The sequence below is a fragment of the Rhagoletis pomonella genome, unplaced genomic scaffold (genome assembly GCF_013731165.1).
Source record: "Rhagoletis pomonella isolate Grant_MI unplaced genomic scaffold, Rhpom_1.0 Rhpom_scaffold_00007, whole genome shotgun sequence".
Lineage (NCBI taxonomy): Eukaryota > Metazoa > Arthropoda > Insecta > Diptera > Tephritidae > Rhagoletis > Rhagoletis pomonella.
Genome location: NW_023458561.1, coordinates 27,360,770 through 27,375,575, shown reverse-complemented (window position 1 = coordinate 27,375,575; position 14,806 = coordinate 27,360,770). Strand labels below are relative to the sequence as shown.

Genomic DNA, 14,806 nt, shown 5'->3' with positions numbered 1-14,806 from the left:
GTAAAGACACATATCTTCGCCTTATCTGGGAACTTTGGCTATCTGTTAGACTGAACATATTCTACTTATTAATTGCATATTAAAATTTCCAAAAACGCAAATTTCGAGTTACATCTCTATGTTATTAAACGAACGATATGTACATGTACATTGGAGTGGTAAAAAAAAATGTTTCCGAGAAAGGGGTGGGGGCACGTTCCGAAATTTTTCCTCTTGCCGAAAGAGGTGCTGGTACCACACTTTACGTTTCTAAGTAAAAATTTAGAGGATGTTCATATTTTACTCTAGAAGTATTGTGTACATATATTAATAAAAAAATTTGATTAAATAACATAAGAATATTTCTCATTTAAATTATCTTTAAAAAATATAAAAAGCTTCAGTTGTCATGCAAACAGTCGCCAATCACCAATATTTTGTTCAGTTTCATAGTGATCCAGCAGCGCATTTCAAGGACAATGAGCACCCTGTATTGGTTGCCCCGTTTTCTATGAAGAAAAATTTTTCCCCATACAAAAATTTGACCACATGTTTGCTATACCTCTTTCAGCAATATCATTAACATATTTGATACTACAATCGTAACATTTTTCCAAAAGGGAGAATTTCTTCTTCTCAGTAAATATGTAGGTCCTTTTAAGGCCATAAATTCGTTAGGTTAGTTTATTTGCATCACCCTAATATACATGCATACTTATATTCTGTAAAACCAAGGAAATTCATATTTACCTGAAATATGGTAAGCTGTTGATAGCTAAACTCATTTGCAACAGAATTCAAATTAGAATTTTGCAAAGTGAATTGTGTGCTGACAATCGCTTATCTTTCGGACTAAATTAGTTCTAGTACATCCCTACGTACATACTAACGTACGTATGATCGAGGTAAATATAAGTTTAGTTTCATTAATGTTTAAGAAAATTTATTTGAGTGAGCATCTCTTACAAAGCAGTAATGACTGGATATAAAAAATATATTCCTGTGAAAATTAATTAATTTCTATTTTCAATGTTTATACATATTTTGTATACAAGCGAGATTTTAAGTGATCCTGAATTTGAGTTTATACTAAAATATACACACTACATATGTACTTAGTAAAGCCAACAGATACGCCATCTAAAAATATATATAATATATATCGTATGTACCTTTACTGCAAGAGTGTCATAATGCAAAAAATCAAAAACTCGGAAAAAAAGTTGTTAGTTTACATAAGCTGCCGTGGTAAAGAGAAGGACACATTTTCTTCTAATGAGGTATTGGTATATTAATTAATATAGCTATAGAGTTTTTTCACAACATTTCGACGGCTGAGTGGAAGATCGACCTGTCTTGGCAGCCAGTTCAAAAACTTCCTATGTCAGAAAACTTTTCAAGAACGCCATATTTCAGAATTCTATTGGAAAACACCGTATCTCAGAGTTTGGTTCAGAAACGCTCTATCTTAGCTGAAAATGTGTTTTTGATTCGGCAGCTGAGATAGTGCATTTTCGAACCGAATCCTGAGTTCAGCCGTTCTTAAACCAAATTTTTAGATAGGTTGATTTTCAATACAATTCTGAAATAGGGCGTTCTTGGAAAGTTTGCTTAGCTAAATAAATTTGTCAGATTTTTAAGTCAAGGAGCACTTCTTAAATTTCCACACTTAAACAAAAAAGATAAAAGGTTCAAATAATAAAGCTCTAAATGCGTTGTAAATACTGTATTAGTAACCTCTCATCGAACTGTTTTACCAAGATATTCTGCAACTTTTTACCTTATTTCACTGATAGTCTTTGAATTTTTTGCACTGTTTGCTGATATATTTTCCTAGTTTGTTTCTTGATTTCCTTTTATGTTTCGCAATCAATTTATAGCTGTCGATGAAATGAAATACCTGCATGAATTATTTTGAAGCTGGAAATACATAAGTTGCCATGGCCGCTCACATGCGCATACATACATGCATATGTATATGCATTTGTGTGTACATAAATACGTTCACTCTTTCGGTTACACACAGCCATAACATTCTTCTTGTTACTTTCATATTCATACAAACAGTAGGTGAAGTACGTATGTTTGTAAGTAAGGGTACAATATAAATAAATGCATGCATCCATAGTGCCAAATATTGGAAAATGAAAGGAAGTAGAGAAAATTTGCAAATATTGCACAAGATATTCTTCTACACTTCATGCACTTAAATGCCTTAAAATCAATGGAGAATAAAAGCTTTCACTTACACTGTTGAGCATGCAATTTTTTCAAAGGAAAGAATGTAATAGAGTTTCGGAATTGCTCAGCTGCATAATCGTTCATCGCATTCATAAAAAAAAACTTTATTCGATCAACTTATTGGCCCCATTGACCGATATACATGGGTCGTTCTTAAAAAACATGACCAATTGATGTCCCCAGACTTTACTATTTTATATTTTGTTTCTTCAAAAAGAAAATAGAAAAATATCTGCATTTTTATAAATTATTATCGATTCTACGTAACTATATTATAAAAAAAAAATAATTAATTATCTGAAAATAACTTAAAAAATATTTTCAATGTCAAAGGTTTAGCAAAAACCTGTGTCCCGAGCCAATTTATAAAAATTTAATAGTTATTTTCAGTTGAAATAAAATTGAAAAAAAATAATATTTACAATTTTTGTTATTCAGTTTGTGTATATTAATACCATATATAGAAAAGAATGATGAAAAATAATTTTTTTGTATAATTTTTATGAAGAAAATTTGTGTCCCCAGGTTTTGATCCCCTCTGTTACGTCCACTCATTTTATTGAAAAATGTTTGTTAAACGTTATGACGCGTATATTTCTCTTATGCTTCTCCATCATAACTTAGCTAAAATCAACAAAATGTGTTTTGAACTGTTCAGTCTTGTTTAGTACGTTGTTGAGTAAGGAACCCAATTGTATGCCGGGTACGTACCCTTATTCAGTGTCAACTCTGTTACTGTTGAAAAACGGTGAGTAAAGTGATTTTTTATTTATTTTATAATTTTTTTATAAATATTTTATGTACATTAATTAAGTGGACAAATAAATTCTCCAAAATTCGAATAAAAAGCTAAAATATGGTATTTTTGAGTTAATTTGTCCCCTCTGTTACCGGTCCACTCTGTGACTTATTACTATTACTATTAAGCTGGCATTTCCGGGTACTATTTTATATATATATAAGGAAAATTTGAAAGTTAGGGGGGAGAGGCTCGAGCACCCCCCTGCCCCTACCTGGCTACGCCCATGCTGGACTGTGTTCTCTTACTCTATTTTTTTCAAATTATTGATCGGAATATTTTTTTTCGCATTAAAAAATAATTATAAAAGGGGTTTTTTACCGATTGAGATTTCCTCGAAAATTCCATATGCGAAAATGCTTATATTTGCAATTAAATTGGTGAGCTGCAAATTAGGAGTCGTTTTCAGAGTATCCGTTGGAGTTCTTTCGTAGTGCTGAATGTCACCAACTGCTGCATTTTCTCCATAAGCGCAACCTTTCTTTGGAAGGATATCGTCACTGGCCGCACGCACCCCGTTCATGGGAAATGTGGCAACAGCACGAATCAAGGCTGTCTTAAAAGAACGAATAATATGGGAACATTTTGTGGCAAGACACGTCCTCTAAAAATGTTCACAAATTGTAATCAGCTTTAATATTTTCTCATTTGATTGTCATTTTAAAATGTTCGAATTTAAAAATAATGCTTTCATAACACGCGCTGATCTTAACTCAACATTTGAAAGCACACTTACATATCTTGCTGTAACTGAGTGCGCAATTTCTGTCACATTTTTGGATCTTATTCGACTAGCCGCTCTAGTTTTTATAAAGCGTGTAAATTTTTTGAATGAAGTTCACATACTGTTTATAAAAAATTTTTATAAAAAGTCAAGTATTAAAAACGAAATAAAAGAAAAGTCTTCACCCTTACTAGTCACTTTTGGGCCCTACCTCCAGCGATTCATGCTCCTTTGGTTATAAAGCAGATGAAATTTCTGAGTACCTGCTCCTCGAATTCAAATAAATTCTCTCGAGAAGACGGCAGAAGTACGGAGCTAAAACGCGTGCACTCGATTTACAAAATAATATATTGGATTTTTTAAGGGAGTTAGAAGGAACGAAGTGTTGCAAAAAGTAATTTTCGCTATCAGTTTCGTCTTCATCTTCTGCTTCGCTGCCACTCTATTTAACGGGTGATTTTTTAAGAGCTTGATAACTTTTTTTTTAAAAAAAACGCATAAAATTTGCAAAATCTCATCGGTTCTTTATTTGAAACGTTAGATTGGTCCATGACATTTACTTTTTGAAGATAATTTCATTTAAATGTTGACCGCGGCTGCGTCTTACGTGGTCCATTCGGAAAGTCCAATTTTGGGCAACTTTTTCGAGCATTTCGGCCGGAATAGCCCGAATTTCTTCGGAAATGTTGTCTTCCAAAGCTGGAATAGTTGCTGGCTTATTTCTGTAGACTTTAGACTTGACGTAGCCCCACAAAATTAGTCTAAAGGCGTCAAATCGCATGATCTTGGTGGCCAACTTACCGGTCCATTTCTTGAGATGAATTGTTCTCCGAAGTTTTCCCTCAAAATGGCCATAGAATCGCGAGCTGTGTGGCATGTAGCGCCATCTTGTTGAAACCACATGTCAACCAAGTTCAGTTCTTCCATTTTTGGCAACAAAAAGTTTGTTAGTATCGAACGATAGCGATCGCCATTCACCGTAACGTTGCGTCCAACAGCATCTTTGAAAAAATACGGTCCAATGATTCCACCAGCGTACAAACCACACCAAACAGTGCATTTTTCGGGATGCATGGGCAGTTCTTGAACGGCTTCTGGTTGCTCTTCACTCCAAATGCGGCAATTTTGCTTATTTACGAAGCCATTCAACCAGAAATGAGCCTCATCGCTGAACAAAATTTCACATTTCGAACCGAACACTGATTTTGGTAATAAAATTCAATGATTTGCAAGCGTTGCTCGTTAGTAAGTCTATTCATGATGAAATGTCAAAGCATACTGAGCATCTTTCTCTTTGACACCATGTCTGAATCCCACGTGATCTGTCAAATACTAATGCATGAAAATCCTAACCTCAAAAAAATCACCCATTATAATCTAACTTCACAAAACCTGATTCAGTTCAATCATGTCACTCATACGACATGGCTACCAATTACAATGCTCGGCAGTCGGCTGGGGAATTGATGAAACCAAGTTTTTCTGAAAGTCTGGATTGTATATAGAAAAGTAATTTCTCAGTTTTCACGCATTGGCAAATTTAAGCGTATTTTTTAATTGAAGTTGGGGATCGCAGAGTAGCTTTTAAATCAGTTAAAATTGATTCCGATGCAAATATTTATAGGATCAGAGGGCCTTCCTGGGTTTTTGGGTACGAAGAATATAAATCTGCAATTCATTTTTTTTCAAAAATGACCTTTACTCCATCCTATCAATTCCACCACTTGTATTTAGTCTTCTACCATTTAATGCAGCTAGCTGCTCAAAAAGTTAAAATCATTTGCCGAGTTTCGCAGTTGTTCCACATTTCTTCGCTTTTATTTTTGAATTCCTTTTCGCTCAGATTAAACCGCCGCTGTCACGACTTTATGGCGTTAAATTCCATAAGCCGCAAACTTTAGCCGCTAAAAAAGTTGGCAATAGTGTCAAAAAGTTGCTGTTACTACCACGTCGTGTAGTGTTTTGAAAAACAATAAAAAAAATTAGAAAAAAAACAAAATTTACACACAAAAATGCACAAAAAGTGGTAAGAGCAGCACATCCATGCTGGCACATAAATCTCACTACATACGAGCACAATACAAAACAGCTCAAGAAAAGTTAAGTGAGTACGAGCGCGAGTTAGGTGGTGTCGCAAAAGTAAAAAATAAAATTAAAGCAACGCAAAGTACTAAGTGCAAGTGCAAGCTCCTAGTGGTAAGTGGCAAGTGTCACAAGCAGTGCAATGTAGGTGTGTGTGTTTTAAGCGCTTGCTTTTTTATATGTACAGCTAGCTAGCGAACTGCAATGCAAGATGTCATAAAACCTTTGCTCTTTCAAAGTATTTTTTTTTTTATTTCTTTGGTTTAAGAAATTTAGGAATAGTCTCCAGATCAAAGTATAAAATAAGATATACTAAATTATTGTTTAGAACCTGAGTAGTTGTATTAAAAAGTTCTAGCTTGAAAAATGTTTAACATAATTTTAGTATACATTTTTGGGTAAGCATTTAAATAGATACATTTTCGATAGACATATTAGTGTCGAAAAAAACCAAGATGATTAATTATTTTCAACTGGGCAAAGTCATTCAGAACAAAAGATGCTAAATAGAATTGAAGGAGATCCATATAAAAAAGTTTTGTTTCATAAAACTTGAAACTTTTTTATAACTGCCTAACACAAAACCATTTTTAAGATGAATCACTTTGGTAAAGCCAATAATAATCACTCACCTATTTCTTTGCAGCTATTTTACAAAGGAGTGTCTTTTTCTTCTAAATGGTATATAAAAAGCTACAACTTATATATACCAGTTATTAAGTTTACAAATTGGGTGTAACAAAAGAAGGAGCATTGACGAATGGGAAGATATTTTGTAATCCTATGTTTAACTACTCCTTTTGAGATATAATCAGTACAATTATTAACTAATAATGAGCTAGACTGTGAATGAATAAAATTAGATGTTTACTCATCTCCGTGATCCGGCCGGTGCATGTAAAAGCGTAGGTGATTATGACCGATTGGAACTTAAAAGATCTATGCTCTTTATAGCGATAAGATATTCAAAGATCCTGGCCGGTCTAAATACAATAAGGACAATAAGGACGATAAATCGCGTTCGATTTCGCTTCCTTCCATCCCGCAGTTACTTGTTATAGATCACGGTGTTACCGTATTTCTTGATACCAAGAGCTGAAGAGTGTCAAAAAACTTCTTGATGATTTTGCAGGCAATAATCCCATTAGAAAGTACGATAATTCCGTTTGTCTTACTGAGAAGATAGCCTTTCAAACGCTTTTCACGGTCTATTCGGGTACAGCAGCAGGTTTCTTGCGCCTCGATCTGAAAAACTTTGCAAGCGATATATTTGCCAAAATATCACGATCTAAAGTTTAAGTCAAAAATTTTGTGGAAGAACAGGTTTGGGGCATATGGGAAATCTGAGTCTGGCCTAATTGCCTAATGATGATTACCAAGTCGTCCGCGTGACCATCGGCATCGTAATCCTGTAGTTTGACTAACAAGTCACCCATCAAAATAAAGCAAATAAAGGGAAACGAAGGCCAATATTTGAACTTTATCTTGTTGTTCATGAAAATGTTACTCAAGAACTATTTCAGAAGACCTCGTAATTTCTGATCAGTTGATCTTCTTCTGGCTATGTCAATGTAAGGGATTTGGGAATTTGAAAATCTCTGTTTTTCTTACTATTGTCTTAGGAATGAAGGAAGTTACACTAGTGGGACTGCTTGATTAAGGTAAGTCAGCGAGTCAGTTGCCCAGTTTCGGAATAAATATGACGTAAATAAATAAATATGTACATATACAGTGTGTATTTCCAAATATAAATAATCCTTAATAGATATTTTTTCCATAGTTTTCAAAGTGGTCTATACAATCACTTTATATCTCTTGTTCTTGAAATCCAGTAGGTACCCGCACCTGGACGCGTCGGTTATTCGTTTAACTTCATCAACAAAAGGTACCAAGTCTTTTCCATTAATTTATGATAATAAAACGATTCAGCGATGCATAAAGTTACATGTATACGATCATTCAAACTCAAGAATTATGCAGTGACTTGGACCACTTTCAAAATTATCGATAACATCATTAATTTGTCTCTGAATTAAAATGGAATGGTACCACACAGGGATTCCACCATGCAGGCACTCCACCGTCCACCATACCTGTCTTCTGTGAAAGCTGGAGCAAAGTCTACAATTCTTTTACAGGAGAACCTGCCAGCATAACCATCCTTGGAAGTCTCTTCCGTTAAATTTTTTTGCAAACAGTTCAGCTCGGATAGATACCTACAGTGGTGCCTTCACGATTTCTCTGTGATCATATAATAAGTTTTTTGCGATTAATCAAAGTTGAGCCGCGTACTGTACTACCATCTGTGTAATCATGGATAATATAATTTTTACTCGATTTTGTTTTTATACTTATTGTTATTTGTAAAAAAATTGTGCACAAAATCACAAGAGCTGAAGTCTAATGTTCTTAGGTAACTTTGTTTTCCCTCTCACATTTCCTCCCGGCTTATTTTTTTTCTCTGTTGCACACCATGTTATAAAGGGCAACACTGAAGCGTTAACCAAACATAAATTTGGCAAAGTCTAAACAAAAAAAAAAAACAAACGAAATAAGCAAACGAAAGCCGTAAATAAATAGAATGTTAAGCGCAAAGTGTAAAAAGATCCAAGGCGAATTAAAAAAGTGAGTTATTTCGAAATCCATTTGGCACAGCTTCGTTCACTGCATGCATTCTTGCCATAGAGTGGCCATCAAAAATGCACAAAGGAGCTGACTTGATTTATACTCTGGGGTGTAGTGTTGTTACACTTTTTTTTGTTTGCTACAATTCTGAGACTCTTTTCACCAACACTCATGCTCATGGCAGAAAGTGACATGCAAAGTAATGAAAAATTCCATATGATATCTTTCGACTATTTATCAATGGTAGCGACAAAAGTGCAGATTTAGAGGTAATACTATTTCTCCATGGAAATTTTCGAAACAAGAGCACGCAAATTGGAAAGCGAAATTCTTTGGAAGATAAATTTGCTTACATATCTTTACTGAGATTTTAATTAGAAATTGTAGCTTTTTTAAAAATGGTAAAACGCAATTTTAAGGTGATAAATAGGTATAGGTATATAGGTATGTCCACACATGTGGTATACGCTGCTCTACCTACAATATGAGGAGCAAGTTTTGTATACACATATTTTTTGTATGTATGTACGGCTATAAAATTCACACATAACATGTTTCTCACTTTCATCACAGCGCCATCAGCTATTTGTTTTAACACATTTTTCCTGCCATTTTAAATGTACCCTAGCCAAACAAATTTTATCCGCCTTTTTTCTTTAAAGTAATCGATCAATTCAATAATTCGTCGTCCATCAGTCACATTGGCACTGTACATAGTAGCAACCACTATTGAATGAAGCTTGGCATGGTACTCACACTTTTATTTTGTCCGGATATTCGAGGCTACAGCCACAGGATGTCGCTATTGATGAACGAACAAATGACGAATGGTCGCGTACCGGATGAATGCAAAAACTCACACACAGTTCTATGTAGTATGTGTAGCGAAAAACACGCATGCACGCATATATATACACATTAGCGAGGGCCGAAAATCCACTTTTTAAGAATTTTTATTGGTAATAGCAAAAATATGGTTCATTATGCTTTAAAAAAAAAAATCTGTGTGAAATTTGGAATTTTTTGGTCAATATCCTAGGCCCACCCAAGTCCATCAAAGTTCAAGTAATAAAAAAATTTTTCTTAGCCAACTTCGATTCTCTACCACGCTAATACACGCTAATGTCGGTCCACGCTAATACACATTTAGGGAACTGCTCTACTTGGTATATACATAAGTTGTCGTACATATGTACATATGGATTAGAGTGGGTCGCAAAAAAAGGTTGTAATTAATCAACCCTTACTACTGAACAGTGGCACATATTTGACATTTAATATGAATATTGGCATAAGTCAAAAACTCGCGATAGGTTAGTCATGATTTTATGTGAAATAACGAATTTTTTTATTTTAATCGCTCACGAGTTGTTACTTATTTCGTATTTTTGAACTTCAACACTTACTAAATCTTTAGAAAAAGTCATAATTTGAAAGTTAACAAAATTTTTTCCCTAAAGAATGACCAAAAATAATAGAAGACATATTATTGCTAAATGGCGAAACACAAAATTTTTAATTGGCATTATTGAAATACATTAAATTTTGAGTTGTGTCGTTATTTCGGAGAACCAGCTATATGTTTTGATATACCTAATTTATTTCACTTAATTTCGTATATATCGAGTTTATTTAATTTTGTAAAGGTTAATTAACATAAAAAGTGAAGGAACTATAAAAAATTAATAAAAATGTTGCTGGACGTGAGATTCGATTCCTCGACCTCCGGCTTAACGTCTGTCTATGCTATAAGAGGGGTAATTACAAAATTGTCTTCTTTCGTATGAGGTGCCGACCCGGTCTAATAAGCATGTTAAATATGTATGTGTGTATATCAATCAATTTTCCATAGTATACCCGCATATCTGCCATTTGACGTGTGCAAATTATTTAATGTAATTTGTTAAAAAAATTAATGCATAAAATTGCCACGCCAAGAAGTGAAAATGTGCAGATGTGCTTACCTCGCAATTTCCACCTTTCTTGTGGCCATTATATTGTACATATATATCTGCTATAGGTTAATATATAAACATAAATTTTGTATTTGTTTATGCACCGGAAAATTACGTTTAAAATTTGTTTGCTGGTCCTTTGAGACGCTAATTTCGTATTTAGGAAATATTGCACATTTACACCAGAATCCATATCACCGAGATTCTTCAATAACTCTCTCGCTCAAAGGGAAAGGAAAAGGTGCCCAAAAAATGGTTTTATAAGAGCCTTAAGCATACTTACGAGTGCCCCTTCACGATATAGACGTGGTTACTTCAATGTTGCGGATCGCTTCCATTGGTCCCACCGTCGGAAAATTCAGCGTTCACGGCAAAATGTACAATAACGGACTGAGGTTTCTCGACTTTGGTGGAGTTCGAAGTATGGTATTCTGAGGCTCTGGGTTTCAGCAACAAAGGAATTCTTAAAAAAATGAGAAATCAAAACCATTATGTTGTGATAGAGGGAAGGCAGGCTTCCAGAATTTTTGATATAAGAACGATGTGCAGACCAAACATCGACTCACTTAAGATATGCGCGCACTTCTGCAAAAAAAACGTGATATTAGCAGCACTAGCAAGATTTGATGTCGGAAAGTTGTCATTATAACGGAGGACCAACATCTTCCCTACTCGACTGTCAATTCTGTTTAGCTGTAAGCTGTATAACCATATTTACCGCTAACTACTACGTACCGCCGTCGAAGAGCATATTTTTAAACCATAACGAACACTGGTACGGCAAGGAATGTCACTCTACTGGGGCATACAGTGTCACGTTGCGATCTGGCGCAAAGCGAGCTATATGGAGTCGTTATAGGCTGTTGGAGATAGAGGAGAGACAGACGTATTATTAGTAGCAGCAAAAGAGAGAGGTCGATAGAAATACGTGAATGAAAAGAGCTTAAAATGCTGCCGAATAGGAAGAACGCCCAAAAAAGTCTTTCAGAATATTAGGCGACTTACGCTACCTATGATCCGATTGAATCGTAACAACGCTGGAACCAGCGGAGAAGATGAACCCGAGCCTCCAGTTGTAGTCGACGTAGTCAATGTTCCACCGCCCACCTATGAAATGGTTCGAATAGAAATTTCGCAACTGAAAAATAAAAAAGCTGCTAGAGCTGACGTTCTATAAGCTAATCTATTCAAGTACGCTGGCAAAGAGTTGATGAGGTGCATGCTTCAACTTTTATTGAGAATATGATCGGACGAACGCATGTCTTACGACTGGAACTTAAGGGTGTTCTGCACAATCCAATGTACAAAAGCACAACCCCGCCGAATGCACGAGCCACCAGGGGCACGACTTTAAATTTTGCGGATAAGGTGTTATCGAGCGTATTGGTTGAAAGACTGATGCCCGTCGACAGTGAACTATGTGGCCTTGGATCTGGTAAATCCACCATAGGCCAAGTATTCACCATACGCCATAATTTGAAAAAGACCCGAAAGAAGGAATTGACATATGGATACCATATTTTCAAACTTCAAGTGGGCTTCAGTTGTCACGATATATAAACCACTGGCGTCCTTTACTGGACTCGGCCAAATCGCTTAGGTGTATACGTCGCTCATGAAAGAAAGATAATCATAAGTAATTCTTAACTATGAGATGTACCATCTTTAGTGCTACTATTTCCTGATTTTTGTTTTTAAGAACGTTAATTTCCTCGTAGTATTTTCACATCACCTGATTAATTCCGCTTTATTCACATTGCTTAAAAATAGGCCACTTAAGTAGCCCATAATTTCCACACATATAATGCTTTAATGACCATTAAACCTACCTTTCCATTTCTGAACTTCCTCGCTAATGTGACCAAATATGCCCGTTTTGCGCGCATAACTCTTAGAAGTCTATAAAAGTCATAGCCACTATTAGTCAACAAGCGCCCCTCTCACCAAAATAAACTTTTTCTCTACGCTCGCTGTAATTTTTAACGCATTTAAATCACCGAAGTCGTATACAAAACCATAAAGTGGGCGGGCGAGGGTATTTAGTATAGATGTGATGGTAGTAAATAAATGAAGGCAGGAAAAGTAATTGCCAAAAAAAATAAAAAATAAAAAATAAATAAGAGACCCAAAAAAGGTAATAAAACACGTTGCAAAAAGCTTATAGTTGTACAAGTGCTGCTTAAAGCTCATTAACAATTTTAAAATATGACAGAGCAAGAAGAAAGCGTACGCACGCCTTACAGCACAATACGAACACACAGGCAAACACTCGATTGGACGAAAACAAAATTTGAGCTTTATTTCTCTTCGCTGTCGCGCGCTAAACTCAAATGATAACCTAATTAAGTCGAAACACCTTTGGGGAATTATTTGTGTCCCAGCACGTATTCCCCTGCCGTTGCCAGCCCCATTTTCTATAGTTTGCCTTCACTTTTTACTTTTTACTTTATAAGCACTCGCATAATAACTCTGTTTGTACGCTTATACCAACAGCCAGTCCCCAAATCAGCGCGAAGTTTCCACCATTCCACACAATTGAATATTTGTCGTCCCAATTTTTTTTGTTATTGGCTTTTCCAGTTGAACAACCGTTGCCATTTAATTTTTTCACGTTTCCGTTTCCTGCTTTTCCTTCGTTCACATTCCTTTTTGTATGACCGCTCGCTCGTTAGTGCCATTACCGTTGCTGTCGCTTTAATTTACAAGCGAATTACAAGCAAATGTCGCCCATTTCGTTCGGCTTAACGAATTTTCCATTCGCGTACAGTGAGTGACCAGCGACGTGTTCTACGCGCGTATACACACTATGTGTGTAATATTTTGTTCGCTTTGCTGTTGACTTTTTATTTCCTTACCCACCCCAGCGCTTACACCGAGCGCGCGTGTGTCGAAAAAGTCAAAGGCGGCAAGTAGACTTACGCGTCAGTGCCTTGCATTTATGGTTGTATGTACTTACCTAGCCAGTGCGCCTCAAATGCGTAAGCGCGTGGAAGAAAGCATATTTGCATAAAGTAGCGCGCGCCTGCATGTATGTATGTATGTATGTAGGAAGAAGTTTGTGTTTCAACAACGGCGTAGGAAGTCGCTATGCAGTTTTGTGGCACATAAAGAGATTTTTCATGTTTTCACAATTTCCCACACTCTCAAACAAGCGGCTGCAAAGTTCTATTTTTTTTTTTAAGCACTCAAAGAGCCGCAGCGCTCAACTTACAAGCTTCGCGCACGTCCGCGCTTACCCCTGTTCTGAAGTTTGCTTTGTGCATTTTTACGCGACAACAATGGCGGTCGAGCGCGCAAAGAAAGTACGGAATGAAAATGGAAAAGGAGTATGAAAATTTAAAGCTAGTAAACATGCCGATGTGCGCTAAAGGGAGCGTCGGTGGAATGAAATAAGCTGCCAGAGATCTCGTCAGTTTCAGCGGCAGCCGCTTTACTGTTGCCTGAGTGGCTATAAAATTGCAGCGTGTGGCAGGAATAATGCGCGCGAAGTACTGTAAAACTGATCCACACGGAAGCGCAAAGAAATATGAGCGGGCTATATAGTAGCTGGCTAGCAAAAGGCAAAAAAAAGGTCGTTAAAAGCAGTGCACAGAGTAAACGGGATCGCAAATGAAACAAGGCAAAGTAAAAAAATTATATATATGTATATGTATAAGCACAATAAAGGCAGTGATAAAAGAAAAAAAAATAGAAAACAAAATGTAAAAACCAATTGGTGAACGAAAGCGCGAACAAAATTTTAACAAAAAAAAGAAAAATCTGTATAGCATGATTCTGTGCTGTCCCTTTGTGCGCGTAACCAACAAAAACAAAAACAGCAGAAGGCAGACGAAAAGCACAAACAATGTAGCGCAACACTTCAATTTACAAGCAGAGCGCGGATGAGTAGACAAAACGGAAAACATACATACATATGACCACCCAACTGGTCCAGCGGTTCATGCATTCAGTGCATGTTTTTTTTTCATTTTAAAACAAGATGGCGTAAAAAAGTCACAAAAGTCAATGAGTCGCAATTCATCAGGCAAAACAAACAACGGCGTACCGTATATTGGAAGCCAGCGGTGAGCGCTGAAGTGGTGTAGCCAAAGTCAATTGGCAGCGCGTGTGACGAATGAGCAAACAAACACATACGCATACGTGCATGTACGTATGTACATACCAGGGTAGCCAACGCGTTTTTAAAAATTCCCCGATTTCGACAATGAATTTCCAAATCAAACTTTTATAAAGTTAGTTAACAAATAAATAATAAAAAATGTTTATTTAATATTTCAAAAAAAAAATCAACAAAATTTCGTACAAATTTCGAGCTTTTTAATTCGATTCTCTAGAAAGATTTAGAGTATGCCGTTCTGTACCCCACTCAGTTCTATTATAATAAAGTGCAAATTTCAAGTG

General features: G+C 35.9%; 1 protein-coding gene across 1 annotated transcript in view; it reads left to right on the top strand.

Annotated features, from left to right (window-relative positions):
* Positions 1-11,647: 11,647 nt before the first annotated feature.
* Positions 11,648-14,806, top strand: part of LOC118743765 (Krueppel-like factor luna) — a 104,783-nt gene continuing 101,624 nt past the window's right edge. The window contains exon 1 of the mRNA XM_036476528.1: positions 11,648-11,938. Within this exon, the coding sequence (XP_036332421.1) occupies positions 11,648-11,938 (291 nt within the window). The remainder of the gene's footprint in view (positions 11,939-14,806) is intronic.